Consider the following 17,972-nt stretch of genomic DNA (forward strand, 5'->3'; position numbering starts at 1 on the left):
ATGTAGATAAATAAATACAGATAGGAGAATTTCCCACCAGAATGAATACAGGTAATCCTCAACATATGATCACAATTGACCCCAAAACTTCTGTTGCTAACGAGACATTTGTTAAGTGAGTTTTGCCCCATTTTACCACCTTTCTTGTCACAGCTGTTAAGTGGATCACTGCAGTTGTTAAGTTAGTGACACGGTTGTTAAGTGAATCTGGCTTCCCCATTGATTTTGCTTGTCAGAAGGTCACAAAAGTTAATTGCATGAACCCGGAACTCTGCAACTGTCATAAATATTAATCAGTTGCCAAGCATCTGAACTTTGATCATGTGACCATGAGGATGCTACCATGGTCCTATGAAAAACAGTGATGTCACTTTTTTTCCAGTGTCATTGTAACTTGAAATGGTCACTAAACAGTTGTAGGTTGAGGACTACCTATATCCTGAAATTTGAGATAGGAGGAGGTGATTGTGGATGGAGGATCTATAAACCCCTTATAAATATCAGGGTTCAACGCAGCATATCTCTGTTGTTTATATAAACAAATGTCCCATTTCTCTCTCTGTCTGTCTGTCTGTCTCTCTCTCTTTGTGTGTGTGTGTGCGCGCGCGCACACACATGCATCTATTTTGAAGTGCTTCTATAATGGGCTGGGTACAGTGGCTAAGATTTGGATATAAATAATGCTCGGTTTGGGGAGGGACTTAAGATTTTAAAGAATCTCAATATCTTTTTCTGAGCCAGAGTTTCTCAACCTTTCAGCTTTAGAACGTGTGGACTTCCAGAACTTCTGGGAGTTGAAGCCCACACATCTTAAAGTTGCCAAGGCTGAGAAATACTATTTTAAGCCATGAAGGACAACTGCTTCAGGAAGGAATCCAGTACACTCTGTATGAAAAACAATGGGATGCTATATGAATCTCTTGCATCAATTCAGCCTGGATGAGGGTAAATTAATACAAAATTAGTTAACCAAGTTAACCAAGTTTAATATGTGAACTAACATTAAATATGTTGCCTAGGAATCATTTCTGTGAGTACTACTTAAAAACTTGAAGAAGGATCTAGACATATTATTCTGACAATGTTTCAGCAAGAATTTGAAAGTACCAATATAGGATACTTTAGGAAACAAACACCTTTTCCAAACAAGCTTACTTTGCCCATTTCTGTAAGAGGAAGAATAAAAAGAAGCCACAAATCCTCTTTGTATTCCACCAGCAGGTGCATATGGGGAACCAAGCACAAGGTCATTATTTCCATTCCTGTCAACATCAGCTGTCAGCAGGGACCAGCCTAGATTACAATATATTTCCTGCAAAAGTAACAGAATAACAGAGTTGGAAGGGCCCCTTGCAGAGCCTCCAATAGTCCAACCCCCTCCTCAAGCGGGAGACCCTATATCTTTCCAGACAACTGGTTGCCCAATCTCTTCTTAAAAACCTCTGGCGATGAAGCGCCCTCAACTTCTATTGTCAATAATTTGGTGCCCAGATAAAAGAATATACAGCTCAACTGCTGAAATACAGCTTCTTCAGTAAAATTTATTTACAGAATAGGTAATATTACTGAATACTGAAGCGCAACTACCAGGCACATTAGAGGGATAGTTTACCTTTAATTATCAAAAGAATCCCAAAAGCTCCGCCCTGTATTAGCACTATCCATTCCTGAATGGTTCAATATATGTTTTAAAATGTATCCATTAAAGAAGAGTGTGCCCTTCACACGTACTTTGACTGTGTTTGAAGGAAGGACACATAAGAATGGTGCTTTCATCCCGAGTAAAAATTGCACTGAATATCCGGGGAAATTAATTTTCAAGATGCTTGTGACTGAGCAAAAAATAAAGTGGTTTAAATTTGAATTCCATGCTTTGCCTTTTCATCAGCAAACTTACTTGACAAATTATTGTAATATTTGGCAGGCTGTGGAAACCTCCTCCTCTGTTGCCAAGAAATATGTATACAGACCCCTAAATAAGAAAATATAACATTGTAATAGATTCTTTTATTCTTTATTCTTTTCATCCTCACATGAAACTGCATTTCTCATAATTAGCTGAGTTAAAATATGATACAATGTCAAAATGCAGCAAACCACATAAAAGGATTGGACTACCACTCAAACCTTTGTAATCCAGATTAAGCTAATCAATTCATCTGTAAGATATGGGTCAATATAAAATGCAGGTAACCCTCATTCAGTAACCACAATTGGGACCAGCAATTTGATTGCTAAGTGAAGTGGTCACTAAGAGAAACCGCAACTACTTACAATCTTACTTCAGCTTTCCTTTGCTTACAGTCCCACAAAAGTTACAAATTTATTTATTATTTACTCATTACGTTTATTTGCTGCCCATCTCACCACAAAGAGATTCTGGACAACTACGCTATTCAAATGCAAAGACTGGTCACAAAGTTTGTTTTTCTTCACCATTGTAATTGTGAATGGTCGCTAAACAAGGCAGCTGCTAGGTGAGGGACTATATGTAGATGAATTCTAAGATGGTCAATAAATTGTTCCCATTATTTTTTTTTATTTCAGACAATCAAAATATAAGCCTACATTAAATGCAGCCTAATTAGCAAGGTTACTATTATTATTTTTATAACCCACTTTTATTTATACAAAAGCAGCCTACAAAAGGCTCCCTCCTCCCACTTCCTCACAATAAAACTTTGAGGGGTGGGTTGGATTGAAAGAAAGCAACTGATTCAAAGTCACCCAACTGGCTTTCATGCCTAAGGGAAGCCTGGAACTCACAGTCTCCTGCTTTCTAGGCCAACTGCACCAGACTAACTATATTTTATGTTAGCATTTTACAGTTGCCTACCGTGTAACTAAGTTCCTGGGCTCCTACTGATGGGGCTCCTATTGCAAGATCCAATATTCCATCCACATTGAAGTCCAAAATTGCTATGGCAGAACCAAATCTTCCTGAAGGCTAGATAGAAGAGAGACATATTGATTGCGTAGACATACACACATTTACGTGCACGCACGCACATTTCATGAAGCCAAAGCTATTTTAAAAAGAAGACACATTTAGATAATATACATATTGGACATTGTTATTTTTTCAATAGTAACACGTTATGACAAATTATTTAACTCATTAAGTAGGAAGCATTTAAGAGCGAAAATGGATTTGGTTGATGCTGCACTAAACTCTGTAAAATTTTGTTCCTTTAAATATGAGTTCTTTTATTCCTAACTACAAATTTAATTTAAATCACCAGTGAACTCTATTCACAGTTACCAAGAGAACAACATCTTGTTTGTTTGCCGTCTATATAGAATTTATTTAAACTGTCAATCCTTATAAGTATGTTCCTAGCACAATGACCAAATGTAGTATCAGTTGTGAACCTAACTTAGGTCTCCCAATTATTTGATTTAGGTAGCAATTAATGTACAGCTTTCCTCAACCTTGTGCCCTACAAGTGACTTGGAGCATACAGAGGTCACAGTGGCTGGAAATCCTGGTTGTTAGAGTTTCTACACATCTAGAAGGAAAGGCTTACAATAGCCTAGTTTCAGTTAGTTACAAAAGAAGCCTCATTGATGCAATTACAGTAGGGAAAATAATAACGGAACTAGTGATCCAAAAATAAAAACAAAACATATTTAATTATCCATGTTTGACTTGTTTTGTTACCTTAGTGCCTTCTAGTATTTCATCTGCTTCTTGATCAAGGTCCAGGTTGGAATGAGGCAAACCTGATTCATTGCCATAAACAATATAGACACGTCCCAACTGAATGTGTCCAAGCTGGCTGTAACCTGGTGCCCCAACCACCAAGTCATCGTATCCATCCTGATTTAGGTCAGCTGAAGTCATAGCCCTGCATATGAGAGAATGGTGCCAATGTCCATTTGTATGACATTTCCTGTGCAGATTTTTTTTAAAAAATGGATAGTTTCTAGTGACAGATGTAGTTCCATAGAAATCCTGAAGGAAAAATCAGGGGACTCAACGTAGCACCCAGAAATGCCAACAGACTTGCAGACACCATTCTTGGTAGTTGCCTAACAGCCTATTATACATTGCCAGATCTATCTCATTTTCAATTTCCTTTTTTTTAATGTTACTTTTTTTTGGGGGGGAATGGAACAAAAACTCATCAAGGAAGCCCTCAGAACTTGTAGCTACCCTAACTGAGCCTTCATCAAATCCATAAAAAGATCCAGTTGGAGCACCTTCCCAACAGATAGAAAAGAAGAGAACAACAAATGGAACAACGTTGTCATTCTACACATTGCAGGAATATCAGAAAAGCTCAGGAGGATTTTCAACAAACACAACATAAATGCACATTTTAAACCCAGGAATACATTAAGACATAAGTTTGCCCACCCTGAGGACAAAACACCCAGAGACAAATAGAGAGAGCAATGTGGTCTGTCCAGTGCAATGCAGTGAGAAATGTGTAGGCCTCTACCACTGGGGAAACTAAACCACCATTTCAAAAATGCATGCCACAACACAGGAGAACAAACTCATTAGGACAAGATTCATCTCCATCTGAAAGACAAGGCTCATTCTTCTGAAGACAGCAAAATTCACATTCTGGATAGAGAAGAGCACTGGTTTGAAAGAGGAGTCAAAGACGCTAGCAGGACTATATTAAAACTGAACAGCCCTCCCTCAACACAGGAGGAAGGGTATGACACCACTTATCTCCCATTTACAGCAGTCCCAAGAAGATTCCATACCCATTGGGTATCTGAGGGATACAGATCAACCCCCAAATGGCCTCAGCGACTCTCAGTATGGTAATAGCCAGCCAACTGCAAATAACATAAATCCTCCCATTCCCCACCCAGTTAGCTAGAACTGAAGAAGCTTCTTGGATGAGAAGCGAAAGGGGAAAGGAAAAAGACAACAAAGGCCAGTGGTTGAGAAAGAAAGGAAAGGAAAAAAGAAAGGAGAAAAAAAAGATTGAAAATCTCCATAGATATTCATTCACTGACATTCTGGCAAGGTTATTTCTAAACCAGTGAAGCAATAATCTGTTATAAAGATAGCAGAAACAAATGTATAAATCAGTACTCACGATCCAAGTTTTGCATATGGAGTTTTCAGAAAATATGAAGCACTGGGCTTGGTGATGTATTTAGATGAGTGTTGCTGTGGGACCGCCAGCACTTTCCTCGAACCCTTTGTTGTGTCACTATTTTGGAACTGAAAATAATTTTGGGAAACAAGATGTGTCCAATAAGCAGCGTAACCACTTACTGGATGCTGGAGTAGCAATTTATATTAGATGTAAATGTCCATTTCTCATTTTGCAGAGACATTATTGCAGCGAAGAAGCCTGGCATGACATTGGCACAGCTAATGATGTATTAGTGTTTGTTTCACTATATAAAAGATATCAATGCAACACATGGCACTGGTTTCTTGAATTGTTTGCTAACTAGAGATGTTTCCCAGGAAGAAATTTTTTTAAAAAAATCTGCTGTCCATTTTGTCAATTAAATACCAGCACAGTGCTCATTCATGTTGTAGATATTGCTACAATACTTAGTCTGATATACAATGAGGGTAAGAAAAAAAAAAGAGAAGAAGTGAAGTGGGTCTTTTTGGCACCAATTTTCCCAGCACCAGAAAGACTTGCTTCCCTACATCCCTACACCCATACATGGCTAAACTATTCACTGACTTTTCACTTAGCTTGTCTGAGCAGCAATGGGAAACTATCACATTTGCACTGGAGCAACAAATTGCAGGCAGAGTCTGTCTTCACAGTGGGTCTGGACAGGCTGAGGAACATGTACATTCCTGTCCTCAAGAAACACCAAGTAGTCCATCCTTGAGTAAAACACTGCTTAGAGTATACTCCTATTAATGGAAGAAAACGTGGCTCTAATCTGATTCTTAGACCTCCTCAGATTCCCAGTTTCATTTTGTAGCCAATAGAGTTGCTGAGAAAAGCCTGGGGGACAACTCAAAAACTGGTGAGGATTACACAAAGCTACCAAATTTCTCAGCAAGGATAAACTGCTTCACTTTCTGCATGGCCCCTTTCTCTTTTCCCCCATCATCAACTTTCATTTCTCTCCCTCTTCTGAATCCATCCAGCAAATCTTGCCCAACTACACTCGAAAGCTGCAATTTTAGAGTCAGAACAAATTCTACATTTACAGAAGAATAAAACTTTACATCAAAATTAAAGTCCAGGCCATTCTGCATGTATGCCAATGCCACACGTACAGTATACGCAATTGTGGAAGGGTTTGATCATTCTGCTACAATCACCACTGTGCCTTTTTTGATCTCCCTTGTACATACCACTGAGCTAGGGTATTATTTAAAGAATCATATTTAAAGAATTAAACAAACAAAAGATGTCCAATCCTGCAGATCTCCAGCAATTAATGTCTAAACTACAATCATATATTTGGTTCTTGCCATTAATGTTTAGACCCAAAAGAAATTACCATTGTCCAATGGGGAACTTTTAAATAAACTCCTCTTTCTGTATAACTGATATTCTTTTCAAGTGATTTGGCTACTTCAGAACTTATCTTCCTGTGGTACAGAGTTCTGGATTCTTTAAACCTATTGAAATAAGATACAATAAGTAGAAAGTTTCTGTATAGGAAGATAAATTCACATTGCAGACAGCAAAAATATATGAATGAATAAAAAATTCAAATGTTTTAGTTACAAAATAACAAAAGGTTTTCCTGTTTTTCTGAACTGAGACTGTGATTGCTCTTAAATAATTCTGAATCAAGTTTGTATTTAATTTAAATACTCATTCCCTTGTTGTCTCTGCAGTTCTTCACACGGGGGACTTTAGTATTTTAATGTTTTTTTAAAAATGACAATTGTTGATTATAAAGTTTATACTATCCCTTTATTTAAACCATTTGGAGTGAATGGGCAGCTATATAATATTTTTTTAATAAAAGAAAAAGAAAAGAAATAGAAATTAAAGCTGATGACTTTGCATAAGTTATGGAATCACTGGCACCAATACAGTATTAGCTTAATGCAAATTTTAATGAAATGCTGTATTTATATTATGTTTATTAAAATACTACTGACATTTTGTCTATTACTAATATTACAAATATTTGTAAACCACCTAGAGACCATTTTGGACTGAGGTGGTGGATAAATTGCATAAATAAAATAATATCTTAGCAACATCTATTTTCTGCTGTGCATTTCCAAGATTGCCTTAAATACATCTTGTTTGAAGGCAGAAAAATACAATAATTTGAAATGAAACCATGAAACCAGGATTGGCATAAATGTATCACATATCCCTAAAGAACAACTGCATTGGAATAGTGATGTTTTGAAAGTAGTTCCAAAAATGAACAGAGAAGTGTTATTGGGTTTTGCATAGCTATGGGTACTTCTCTTTGTTGCCAAGTCATGGCCAGAAAATAAAGCTATGTGGTCTTAATTTCCCACATTAAAAAATAATATAAATCTTGGAGTTAATTCATACCACTAGTTAAATTAGACTAATTAATATACTCACACAGAAAAGTTTCTCTGTTCATCTTCACACCGTATAAACAAAGGATTCTCAGGAATAAAGCAGCCACTGAAGAAAACATTAATAGATTAATTGTATTTAATACATTTCATTTTTTAGCATGCCCACAACTTCCCCTACAGATAGTCCTCATTTAGTGACTGTTTCATTTAGTGATCATTCGGTTACAACAATGATGACGAAGTAACTTTACAACCAATCCATGCATTTATGACCTTCACAGATCTGTAAAGCAAGGGAAAGCTAGAGTAAGATCTGTAGTTTTAGCTTATTAATAATACTCTACAAGTTAAAATTAAAGATAAATCTTAACAAGCAGCAATGAAATACACATTCTATGCTGTCCACATTCTGAATCACAGTTTGGTTGAATCAAGCTTTTGAAGAAAAATGCATTTTTCCAGGTAGAATTTCTTTTTTTGAAACAGTATGTTTTTTTCCAGGATGATCATTTGGAATTATTAACAATTACCTCACCTAGTCCCATAGTTTAACATCCAACTGGTTAACTGTAAAATATTATTTGATGAAAATGCCATATCATCCACTCCACCAAGGAAATAGTCATAGAACTTGTCCACTAAAAATGGGGATTTATTGGCATATATGGGATAAAGCTGTGAAGAATAAGATGCAATTTAATTAGTAAGTTGGCTATTTCAACATTCACATCCAACAAATTTCTTTTTTAGAAGAATATACTTACGTTGGCAACAGCGATGATCTCGCCATAGCTATGGAAGCAATTATTTATAATTTACTATCATTATAGAACTTTCCAATGCAGAAAAAATGCTACTTGAAGACCAAGTTTTGTATATTGCCTTTAATAATACCAAAAAGACACAATGGATATTTTGAAACTCATAAAATTTATATATTATTTAAATGACTGCTAGTAATGTTTATTATCAGGAACATAATGAGCCAATTCCTATTAAAGTGTTCTGAATGAAGTACAGGTCATTATGAGGTAAATTACGAGTGTCATACTCTTATTTTTTCCTGCCCGCTTTCTTCTCCCTCTTTTCTTTCCTTCGTTCTGATTAGCCACAAATTAGCATTATACCTATATACCAAAAATACTATCGTTACTATTCATTATAGTTTATTGAAGCTAGTGCATTATAAATGTTTACTAGGGAAGCAATGGTTGCTGACAGACCTAGAAATGTTGAAATACTTCCTCATCTCTCTGACACTTGACTTCAAACTCATACTGTGGACTCTCTCGTAAAATGAAGATATTTAAATAAACATAAAGGTAAGGTAAAGGTTCCCCCGCACATGCGTGCTAGTCGTTTTCAACTCTAGGGGCCGGTGCTCATCTCCGTTTCAAAGCCGAAGAGCCAGCGCTTGTCCGAGGACGTCTCCGTGGTCATGTGGCCGGCATGACTAGATGCCAAAGGCACACGGAACGCTGTTACCTTCCCACCGTAGTGGTCCCTATTTTTCTACTTGCATTTTTACATGCTTTCGAACTGCTAGGTTGGCAGAAGCTGGGACAAGTAACAGGCACTCAACTCTGTTACGCGGCACTTGGGATTCGACCCGCCAAACTGTCGACCATCTGATCAACAAGCTCAGCATCCTAACCCACTGAGCCACTGCGTCCCTATATAGTCCACCCTATTTAACAGGATCAATATACAGTTGGCAACTTTAAAGGCATTTTCTGTACAGTGGCTGTCATATACAATATATATTGTATGTATATTGTTTGCGTTCGACTACGACCAATAATCACAGTTGCCTGGTTATGCATTATTTTAAAGATTAAATAACCAGCAAAAATATTGAAACAATAAAAGCAATAAAACACCTTAATGAATAGCCCAGGAAAGAGAATGAAAAGATACAACAGCCATTATCCTAAGACAATGTATGTTCTTAAACTGAAACAAAAAATCAAACTATAAGCTGAATTTCTCTGGGGAAGACATTCCCCCTTTGTTCTAGCCACTTATCTTTATATGAACATATTTTATTTCACTACCAATAATCCCCAACTTACGACTATTCATTTAATGACAGTTTGGAAATATAATGATGCTGAAAAAAAACACCAATGACAGTCCTCAAAGTTATGACTGCTGGACCACTCTCAAGGTCACATGTTCACAATTTGGGTGCTTGCCAACCAGCTCACATTTACAATGGTTGCAGTGTCCCAGGTTCATGTGATCGTGATTTGCAACCAGCTGGCTTCCAACAAGCAAAGTTTATGAGGGATGTTGGATTTGATTGATTGCATGATTGACTTAATAACTGCATGATTCGCTTAACAACTGCAGGAAAAATGGTCATAAAATAGAGGTTGGTCATGTGATGACTCACTTATGACCACATAGTTTAGCAACCAAAATTTCAGTCCCAATTGTGGTCGTAAATCAAAGACGCCTGTACACGTTTCATAGTTTATTTAAGCTCTTAGATGTATTTTATCAGATAAAATTACCAAACTATTTATCATCGTACTAGTCCATCTACCTTACTGAAGACCCGCTCTCAAAATATAAAAACATGCCCATGGTAAGATTTCCCATTTTTTATACCTGATCTTCTCCAACTTTCACTATATACAAGTGTTTCTTCAACCCCTACTTGACAACCCATCAGTAATTAACAAACTCTCATTTGTTTTAAAATGTGTTACCTTTTACTCTGACTTACAGATCAAGGAGTTGTAGATATGTGCAGTCAACAATTGTATTTTGAGTTATTACCTCCTTTCCATAATAATCCTCATAGATTGACAGTAAATCTTTAACAGGTACATACCTAAAAGTATTAATATCAGAACTTTGATTGAAGCCACAAAAATGCACTGGTAAAAATGGTATTATAAATTATCTAAACACATTCTTTCCCTCCTTTTCTAGATTCCTTGATAAATATTGGTAATATTATATAAATCAAACACTAATCAAACCATATGTATTACGTAACTGGTAAAATGATGCAGCTTAGATATACTATAGAACGGTGTTTCTCAACTGTGGCCATGTGAAGAGGTGTGGACTTCAACTCCCAGTATTCTCCAGCCAGCAAACAGGTTGGAGAATTCTGGGAGTTGAAGTCTGCACCTCTTCAAGTGGCCAAGGTTGAGAAACACTGCTGTAGAGCACAGGTTTTGTATTCCAAAAATCTCAGACTTAATTGTTGACTTCTCCAGGACTAGGAATTTAAGATCAAGGAGGAAAGGCTGAATAGAAATCTAACAAACAAATATAAATGAAAAAGAACTAATATAGGCAATAACTCTGCTCTATAGTGCAGTACTCAGAGTTAAACTAGACACTTAAAATGCACATCACTATGCCCAATTTATTGGCTTTATTTTTTTGGATGTAAATACAGTATGGTCTGATCTCTTAAACTGTTCAAATTCTTCCCCTGCTCTCCATTTTTTTAAAATAGAAACATTCAACAACCTATGATTATGGCTTCAAAAATTAGTAAAATTAAAACTGAATTGAAATAAGCAATTGGCAAACGGTGTAAGAATTCTCAGAAATACAAGTTTCATATGTTCTTTGTGTATCCGACAATGGTTAGTAGCCTAGTTGCCACAATCTGTACCAACTGCATCTTTGTAAAGGCAATCCTATACAGAGTGAATTGAAGTAATCAGGGCAGAACGTAATTGAAGTATGGATACCATTACTAGAAATGAGGGTTATATTAAGTGAACCCTCTTACTTAGATGCTAGTAAGATCCATCTATCATTATATAAGGTTGTAGACCTCTACCAAACTAAACAAGTTACCCTTGATCTCCTTCATCCAGTACAACATTAGAGTCTAATTCACAATGGTTCTTGAGGACCTGACTAGCTGAGAGGAAAAAAATAATAGATTTCAGTAACTGTTTCTCATCCTCCCTCTGCAATTTGCAACACTATATGAGTGTGTATATCAATGTCCATATGCATCAAACATCAACGATCGCATTTGTGGCTCTTACCAGCTTGCTTTCAAATAATCAAAATCAAGTTCATATTGGCTTAACACATCTCCCCCTAAAATTAGAATGAAAGGAGTGTATGTCATCAATTTATTTAACAACAACAAAAGATGTAGCTTCATGTTGAAGTTTTATGATGAATATAATCCCTTATATGAGTGATGGTGAACCTTTTAGAGACTGAGTGCCCAAAAACTGCCCCCCATTCCACCCCCCACCCACCCACAGGGTCACCCAGCGCCTCCACGGCCCGCCGCAGATTGCCGAGGCAGCCCAGCAGCGCCCTCTGCCCACACCCCACAGCATCATCTGCACGTGACGGGGCACGAGTGCAGTGTCTTGTCCCCGCTGCCTGGCTACCATGTCCTTGGCTGCTCGGGGGCGATTCTTCTCGGGGGGGAAGGAGGGGGCCATATGGGGAGGCGGGGCTGGGGTGATGGCGTGTGTGCCCACAGAGAGGTCTCTGAGTGCCGCCTCTGGCACGCATGCCATAGGTTCACCACCACTGCCTTATATCCTGTGATTTAGCCTAACAAAATCTTCACAGGACAACCATTCATGTCTGAATGAAGCCCAAACAGATATGACATATTGTGAGCACTGCAGTAATATTGGATAGGTCGCATGGGCTTTTCCTGTAAGATTGGTAGCCCTTCTATATGGGTTGGGGTTTTTCCCCCTCTCTCTTACACATTGCAACACATGCTTTATAGCCATAATGGGACAATATCAAAGCAACTGGAATGCCAGTGATAGTTTTTGAAATGTCAGCCCTTGGGCAACAAGGATCAGATGGCTCATGAAACTCAAAGAAACTTCATAAAAACCTTGTGATACATCATGGGAATCTACAATTTTAGAAAATCACACTGGTTATAAGCAGACTTGTGGATAATATAAAGTTTTACCTATAATATAATATAATGTAATAGACCATAATTTATAGTTCCATTAAAATATATCTAATGTGAATATATCACAAATGGAAAACAGCAGCTGATATATATATTAAATATCAAGTTGTTCTAGAGACAGCGGAAACCAAAATGGAGAATGCCTATGATATATATGTACTGTAACAACGACACTCACATACACATACTTTTCAAATAAAATTAGAGAATGCCATCTCCAGAGTCTCATAACCTTGAGACATTCAAAGGAAATTTGGGGAGAGTTTTCTAGGATTTATAAGTACATAAATTACCAAAATCACCAGTAGAATGAGCTTTTGAATATGAGCCATGAAAATCAATCTAAATAAAAAGAAGGAACAATATTATTTATAATTCGTTATCTCTTTAACAAATAAAGAAATATGAAGTGCTTTTAAAAATTTCTTTTTTTAAACTTATCCAGATTGTAGAGATAAAACACTCCCTTGTGGCTTTTTCCCTGCCTGTGTATATAGGAATTCCCTATCAGTAGTTTGTTGTCAATTGATTGCAAAAATCCCTTATGTTTCTTGTTACTTGTCTATCTCTATCTTCAGAACTGCCCAAGTGCTTTAATTCAGCCCCCGCATATAAACAGCTCTGCAGTGAGCAGCCTTCATCCATAAAAGGCTAAAAAGGAAATCCCAATAGGCAAGCATTTTTTGCTATAATCTATATAATTACTTTAAAAGAGCAACATCTGGATATTCAAAGATATGACTGAAATATATTCATTAAAATATATATAGTTTTTAGTTGTGGTTCGTAAAAGCCCTGCAGACTGCAAGGATCTGATTTATTTTTTTAATATTCTATTGACATTTGTGAGGATGAAGCAAAATAATAAATGCAACTGTAAAACAAGTACATGGAAAAACCCTATGCCAGAAAGAGAACACTACTTACAGCTGCCATGGCCTGTAGAAATCCTTGTTCAATCCCCAAGCTGTGCCAGCTTACATCTGCCACCATGTGCGAGGCAATCCCAAAGAGAAAAGCCACCAGCTTCTCTGTAGCCTAAGTACCATTTAAAAAACAAACAAATGACTCCATAATAACATTATTAAAACCAAATGGACAAAAGACAGGCTATATGTGACACCTCTGAGCCAATCCATTTGGCGATGAAAATTGATTGCAAATATGAATTAGGTAAGTTCAGACTTCATATAAAGGATGAGTTTCAAAGAATAATATGAACGACAGGAGGGAAAAGGTAGAAACCATAGATCTATTTCATTTAGAAGGCATCCACCACCAAATCAGAGATGAATAAATCACTGTGGAGCGTGTACTAACAGTGCCTGGGTATACTTAAGAGGGCACTTAGTTTTTGAGCCTGACTAATGTCGGTTTCCTGGTAAAATACATGGGAAAAACCCATTGGGGAAAATTCCACTTAGGGTTAGGGTTGGGTCACCGTAAACTCGAAGAGCAAAATGGATATCGCCAACAAACTCAGAGTGCTTGCTTATGGTTAGGAGGGCACTTACTTTTCGAGCCTGCCTAATGTAGGTTTCCTGGTAAAATACATGGGAAAATCCCATTGGGGAAAATTCCACTTAGGGTTAGGGTTAGTTTTGTTTTTAATTTTCATTTGTAAAAAGTCATAAATATAAACAATTAAAATGTTTTATCCTTATGAACCTCTTTTATGTCCCCCACTTTTTCAGTTTTGTCTTTTATTTTTTCCAGAAAAATATGATCACTGTAATTATGGTATATCTGACTAGTTGAGAATCAGCAGAAGAATAAAGGATAATTCCAAAAGACTAGTTACTTACCTTATGTAAATGATCTGGGGTAGCTTTTATTGACTGCTACATATTCAACTACATTTTTTGTAATGAAGTAGTACATATTTCCACCAGAAGTCAGATAGAATGAGAGCAGAATCTAAAGCAGGGGTCTACAAACTTGGCCCTTTTATGACTTGAGTTGCTGGCTGAGGAATTCTGGGAGTTGAAGTCCACAAGTCATAAAAGGGCCAATTTGAAGACCCCTGATCTAAAGCTCTGTTTTTAGCTAATTAAAACAGCTGCCTAATCGATCATCAAAAGAATTGTCTTTTTTTTTACTTACCTTCTATCTTTGGGTGAAAAGGTGAGAGAGAAACAGTTTTTGAAAAGTGTATTCATGGCTTCACAGGAAACAACAGATGAAAAATGTATTACCTCTTCCCATGGCTGCGGATAGTTCTTTCTGATGTAATGGATACTTGTGTTGAGGAAAGGTGACCAGTGAGTATCTTCAGAAACATAATGGAACAATCCTGACAATTCAGAGGACAAGGCTTACTTTTTTCAGAAACCATAACAACTCATATTTAATCTACATTAGGCATGTCAAACTGCCGCCCCGCGGTCTGGATGCGTCATGCCAAAACTGCGCCCACCCCATTGCCGGCCATGGGGAAAAAGTCACAATACGTCGCAAGACGTCATGTGATGTCGCATGCCTGATTACATGTTGCATTTTAGTCATACAGAATATAACGTTCAGTAACATTTTAATGGCAAAATATTACATGAAAATATTTTAATATATGCAGCAAAACGTTTAATAAAACCCCAATAATGTGAATAATAAAAATGTTCAGGATCCCATGCCAAGATCAAAAATATTCCCAGAAGATGCAGTGGGAAGCAAATTCTGCTTTGCACTGGTATATCCACAAAATCGCCAGACGTCAAGCTTGATTTAAAATAGACTTTGTTCACTGTGCATGCCCTGATTTTAATATGATACACACAGTGGTGGGATTCAGCCGGTTCACACCACTTCGGTAGAACTGGTAGCTAATTTTTTGTTGCCCAGGCCCAGAATGGACTTCCAGAAGTGGCATCTACAGAGAACCGGTTGGTCACATATTTGAATCCCACCACTGGATACGCACTATTGTTAGATCTGAACATGGGCTATTTAAAATGTGATTTACCTTTATAAGCCAAGATCATAAAGTAAAACCACAATTAGTCAAGAAGAGGAACGCCTCAGTAGAGTGTAAAGAAGACAGGTTCTCATTGTACACTTATTGATGTATTTTCCAATTTCATGAATAAATGGACTGGTCTACTTTTGCAATAATTGATCATATTAAAAAATAATATTTGACCTAGGGTCTCCTACCATTTTGGCAGAGGCCAGAATAAAAAGCATCAGGATACAGACTTCCTGCTTGATATGCATCTTGGTGAGCTAGTATTAGCTGCCACAATAGAACAAAGAAACAAACATGTAAGTATTAAAAGGATATTATTATAATGCTGAAAATTTTATGTTTATTTAGCAAAATCAAAATCACTCCCCTGAAAGATTACAGAAGGCATGACAGAGATAAATCACTCCACATGATTTATCTTTAGCATCAAATTATTAAAAAGTTGTTCTTCATAGGGATCTCCCTTGACTAAAACACATTTAACAGTAATTTCTGCAGTAAACTAATCTTGAATCCAAATGTCCACCTTTTCTAATATGATGCCCTTCAACATGATTACTATCCCTCCTCATATCATTCAACAACAATACACTCTATAGATATTTATCCTACATTTCCAAGCATAAAATCAGAAGCTTATTGGACTCTTATCAACTTTTAGGAAACAATTATGCTGGTCAGTGAAAGAGCTTCCTATGCATGTAGTTAATAGCCTACATATGTAGTTAAGTAGCTGATAAAGTAAAACACTGTACACATTAGTATTTAAATTATTATTTATTTTTCCTCCCACCCAACAAAGTGACTACAGTTAAAAAACGCAATTAAAACCTATCCCATATTTATGTATGGTGTTCTCCTGGCTGATATTTACCAACAAGGCTGGCATGCTTCAGTTCTTTCAATTAAGTGGTGTCAACCTTTGGGACCAAGGCTGCACGCTTTCTCCATTACAGTATCTATCCTCTGAAATAAAGTTCATCCTGAAATCTGAGTAGCTCTAACCCTGATAACATTCTAGACAGTCTTGAAGATCTGGCTCTTCTTCCAGGCCTTGGATTAGGGTGGCTAGAGTCTCTTTTGAGTTCCATCTTGGCTACCTTCAGCATCTTGTTCTTCGTCTCCTTTTCTTATTGGTGGGTTTCCTAGTTGTTTTTGAATTCTATTCTATTTTCATTGTTATACAGGTAGTTCTTGACTTACAACCATTTGTTTAGTGACCAAAGTTACAATGGCACTTAAAAAGCGACTTACGACTGCTTTTCACACTTACGACCATTGTAGCTTCCCCATGGTTACATGAGAAAATTTGGATGCTTGGCAACTGACTCATATTTAAGGAGGATGCAGTGTCATGAGGTCATGTGATCAACTGATTCATGTTACAATAATAAACCCTCTACCTTACGATAGTCAACTTGTCCATCTTGCTGGCTGAAAAATTCCAGCGCTCTATGAGCTGAAAAAATAAATAAGATCACAATACATTTAGCAATGTACATTTGTAATGGGATAGAGAAAGGAGGAATCAGTTACAGCTTTTCAGAGAATAAATATCCACATTTTATATAGGTATTCACACATGCTTTCCAAAATGCTGGGTGTTTCCCCACAGTTCAGTTAAAATGTTATCCCCTCTGTCCTTCAGCCAATACAAATTATACTGACATAAAATGTGCTGTCCCCTCACAGATCCCTCACTGGCTTCTCTGTCCTCTGCTCTGGCTTGTTGCCAGATGGTTGTGTCTTGATTTCATGTGTGCCAGGCAGGTTAATCAAAACATTTACTATTGTCTCTGATTTTGCTGCTTTTTCCTGAACTAAATCAACCAGCAGGATTCTATCTGCCAATCATGAATATAGTCAGCTGTCAAAAATCCTCAATGTGGGCAAATCAGGGCAGTGGTCTCTATAAAAGAGAAAAGGCTCGCCTGTTTTATTAGGCAACCCAGATGATCATCTCCTGGATAGGCTTGTTTTGACACTCAGTTTAGGCTGAGACCAAACAGGCACCTCTCAATTCATGGACCAACTGCTTTCAAGCAGGCATGTTTCGACAGCGAGTTTAGTTCTAAACTCAGTCTTCAAATAAAACTTTCCAGCATCTGATCAAAATATCTGCGTAAGGAAAAGCCCCACCTCTCATAGACATATTAGCTGACCAATGGCCTTGTTTTGACAATGGATATCCAAAAAAATGGATATGTCAAAAAAAGCCAGCCAAGCAGTTGATCATTGCAGCAACCTAGGAAAGCAGAACGGCTTCTACTTTTCCAATGTTCTTCCAAAGGATTCTAAATATGTAGTCAAAACAAGAACTAAACCACAGACTATAGTACATGTTTAGATTTTCAGATCTTGATAATTTGTGATTTTCTCCAATTCTTTGACTTCTATTATTGTTGTTGTTGTTGTTGTTACTACGACTACTACTAGTTTATCTACTGCTACTAATAGCTTACCTATTTCAATGTGTGTTGACAGGCCACATGGTATAATTCTTTCACAAAAATTGCAAAGTACAGCCAGAATCAACCAACTCCTGAAAGCTTCCATGCCACTGATAATCTGTAGTATAAACCACAATTTTGAAGATGTGTTCAGTA

The 17,972-nt window shown here is 37.1% G+C and overlaps 1 protein-coding gene across 1 annotated transcript in view; it reads right to left on the reverse strand.

The window, feature by feature from the left end:
- Positions 1–17,922, reverse strand: part of GPLD1 (glycosylphosphatidylinositol specific phospholipase D1) — a gene marked incomplete at its 5' end in the record, with an annotated part of 25,570 nt that extends 7,648 nt beyond the window's left edge. The window contains 17 exon segments of the mRNA XM_081324415.1: positions 1,156–1,312; positions 1,898–1,972; positions 2,837–2,947; positions 3,662–3,848; positions 5,061–5,188; positions 6,448–6,568; positions 7,506–7,571; positions 8,001–8,140; positions 8,230–8,257; positions 10,197–10,304; positions 11,491–11,545; positions 12,698–12,746; positions 13,332–13,442; positions 14,600–14,697; positions 15,555–15,633; positions 16,770–16,825; positions 17,829–17,922. Coding sequence (XP_081180541.1) covers positions 1,156–1,312; positions 1,898–1,972; positions 2,837–2,947; positions 3,662–3,848; positions 5,061–5,188; positions 6,448–6,568; positions 7,506–7,571; positions 8,001–8,140; positions 8,230–8,257; positions 10,197–10,304; positions 11,491–11,545; positions 12,698–12,746; positions 13,332–13,442; positions 14,600–14,697; positions 15,555–15,633; positions 16,770–16,825; positions 17,829–17,922 — 1,663 coding nt within the window.
- Positions 17,923–17,972: the final 50 nt, after the last annotated feature.

This window comes from Vipera berus, assembly GCF_964194415.1.
Source record: "Vipera berus genome assembly, chromosome: 3".
Lineage (NCBI taxonomy): Eukaryota > Metazoa > Chordata > Lepidosauria > Squamata > Viperidae > Vipera > Vipera berus.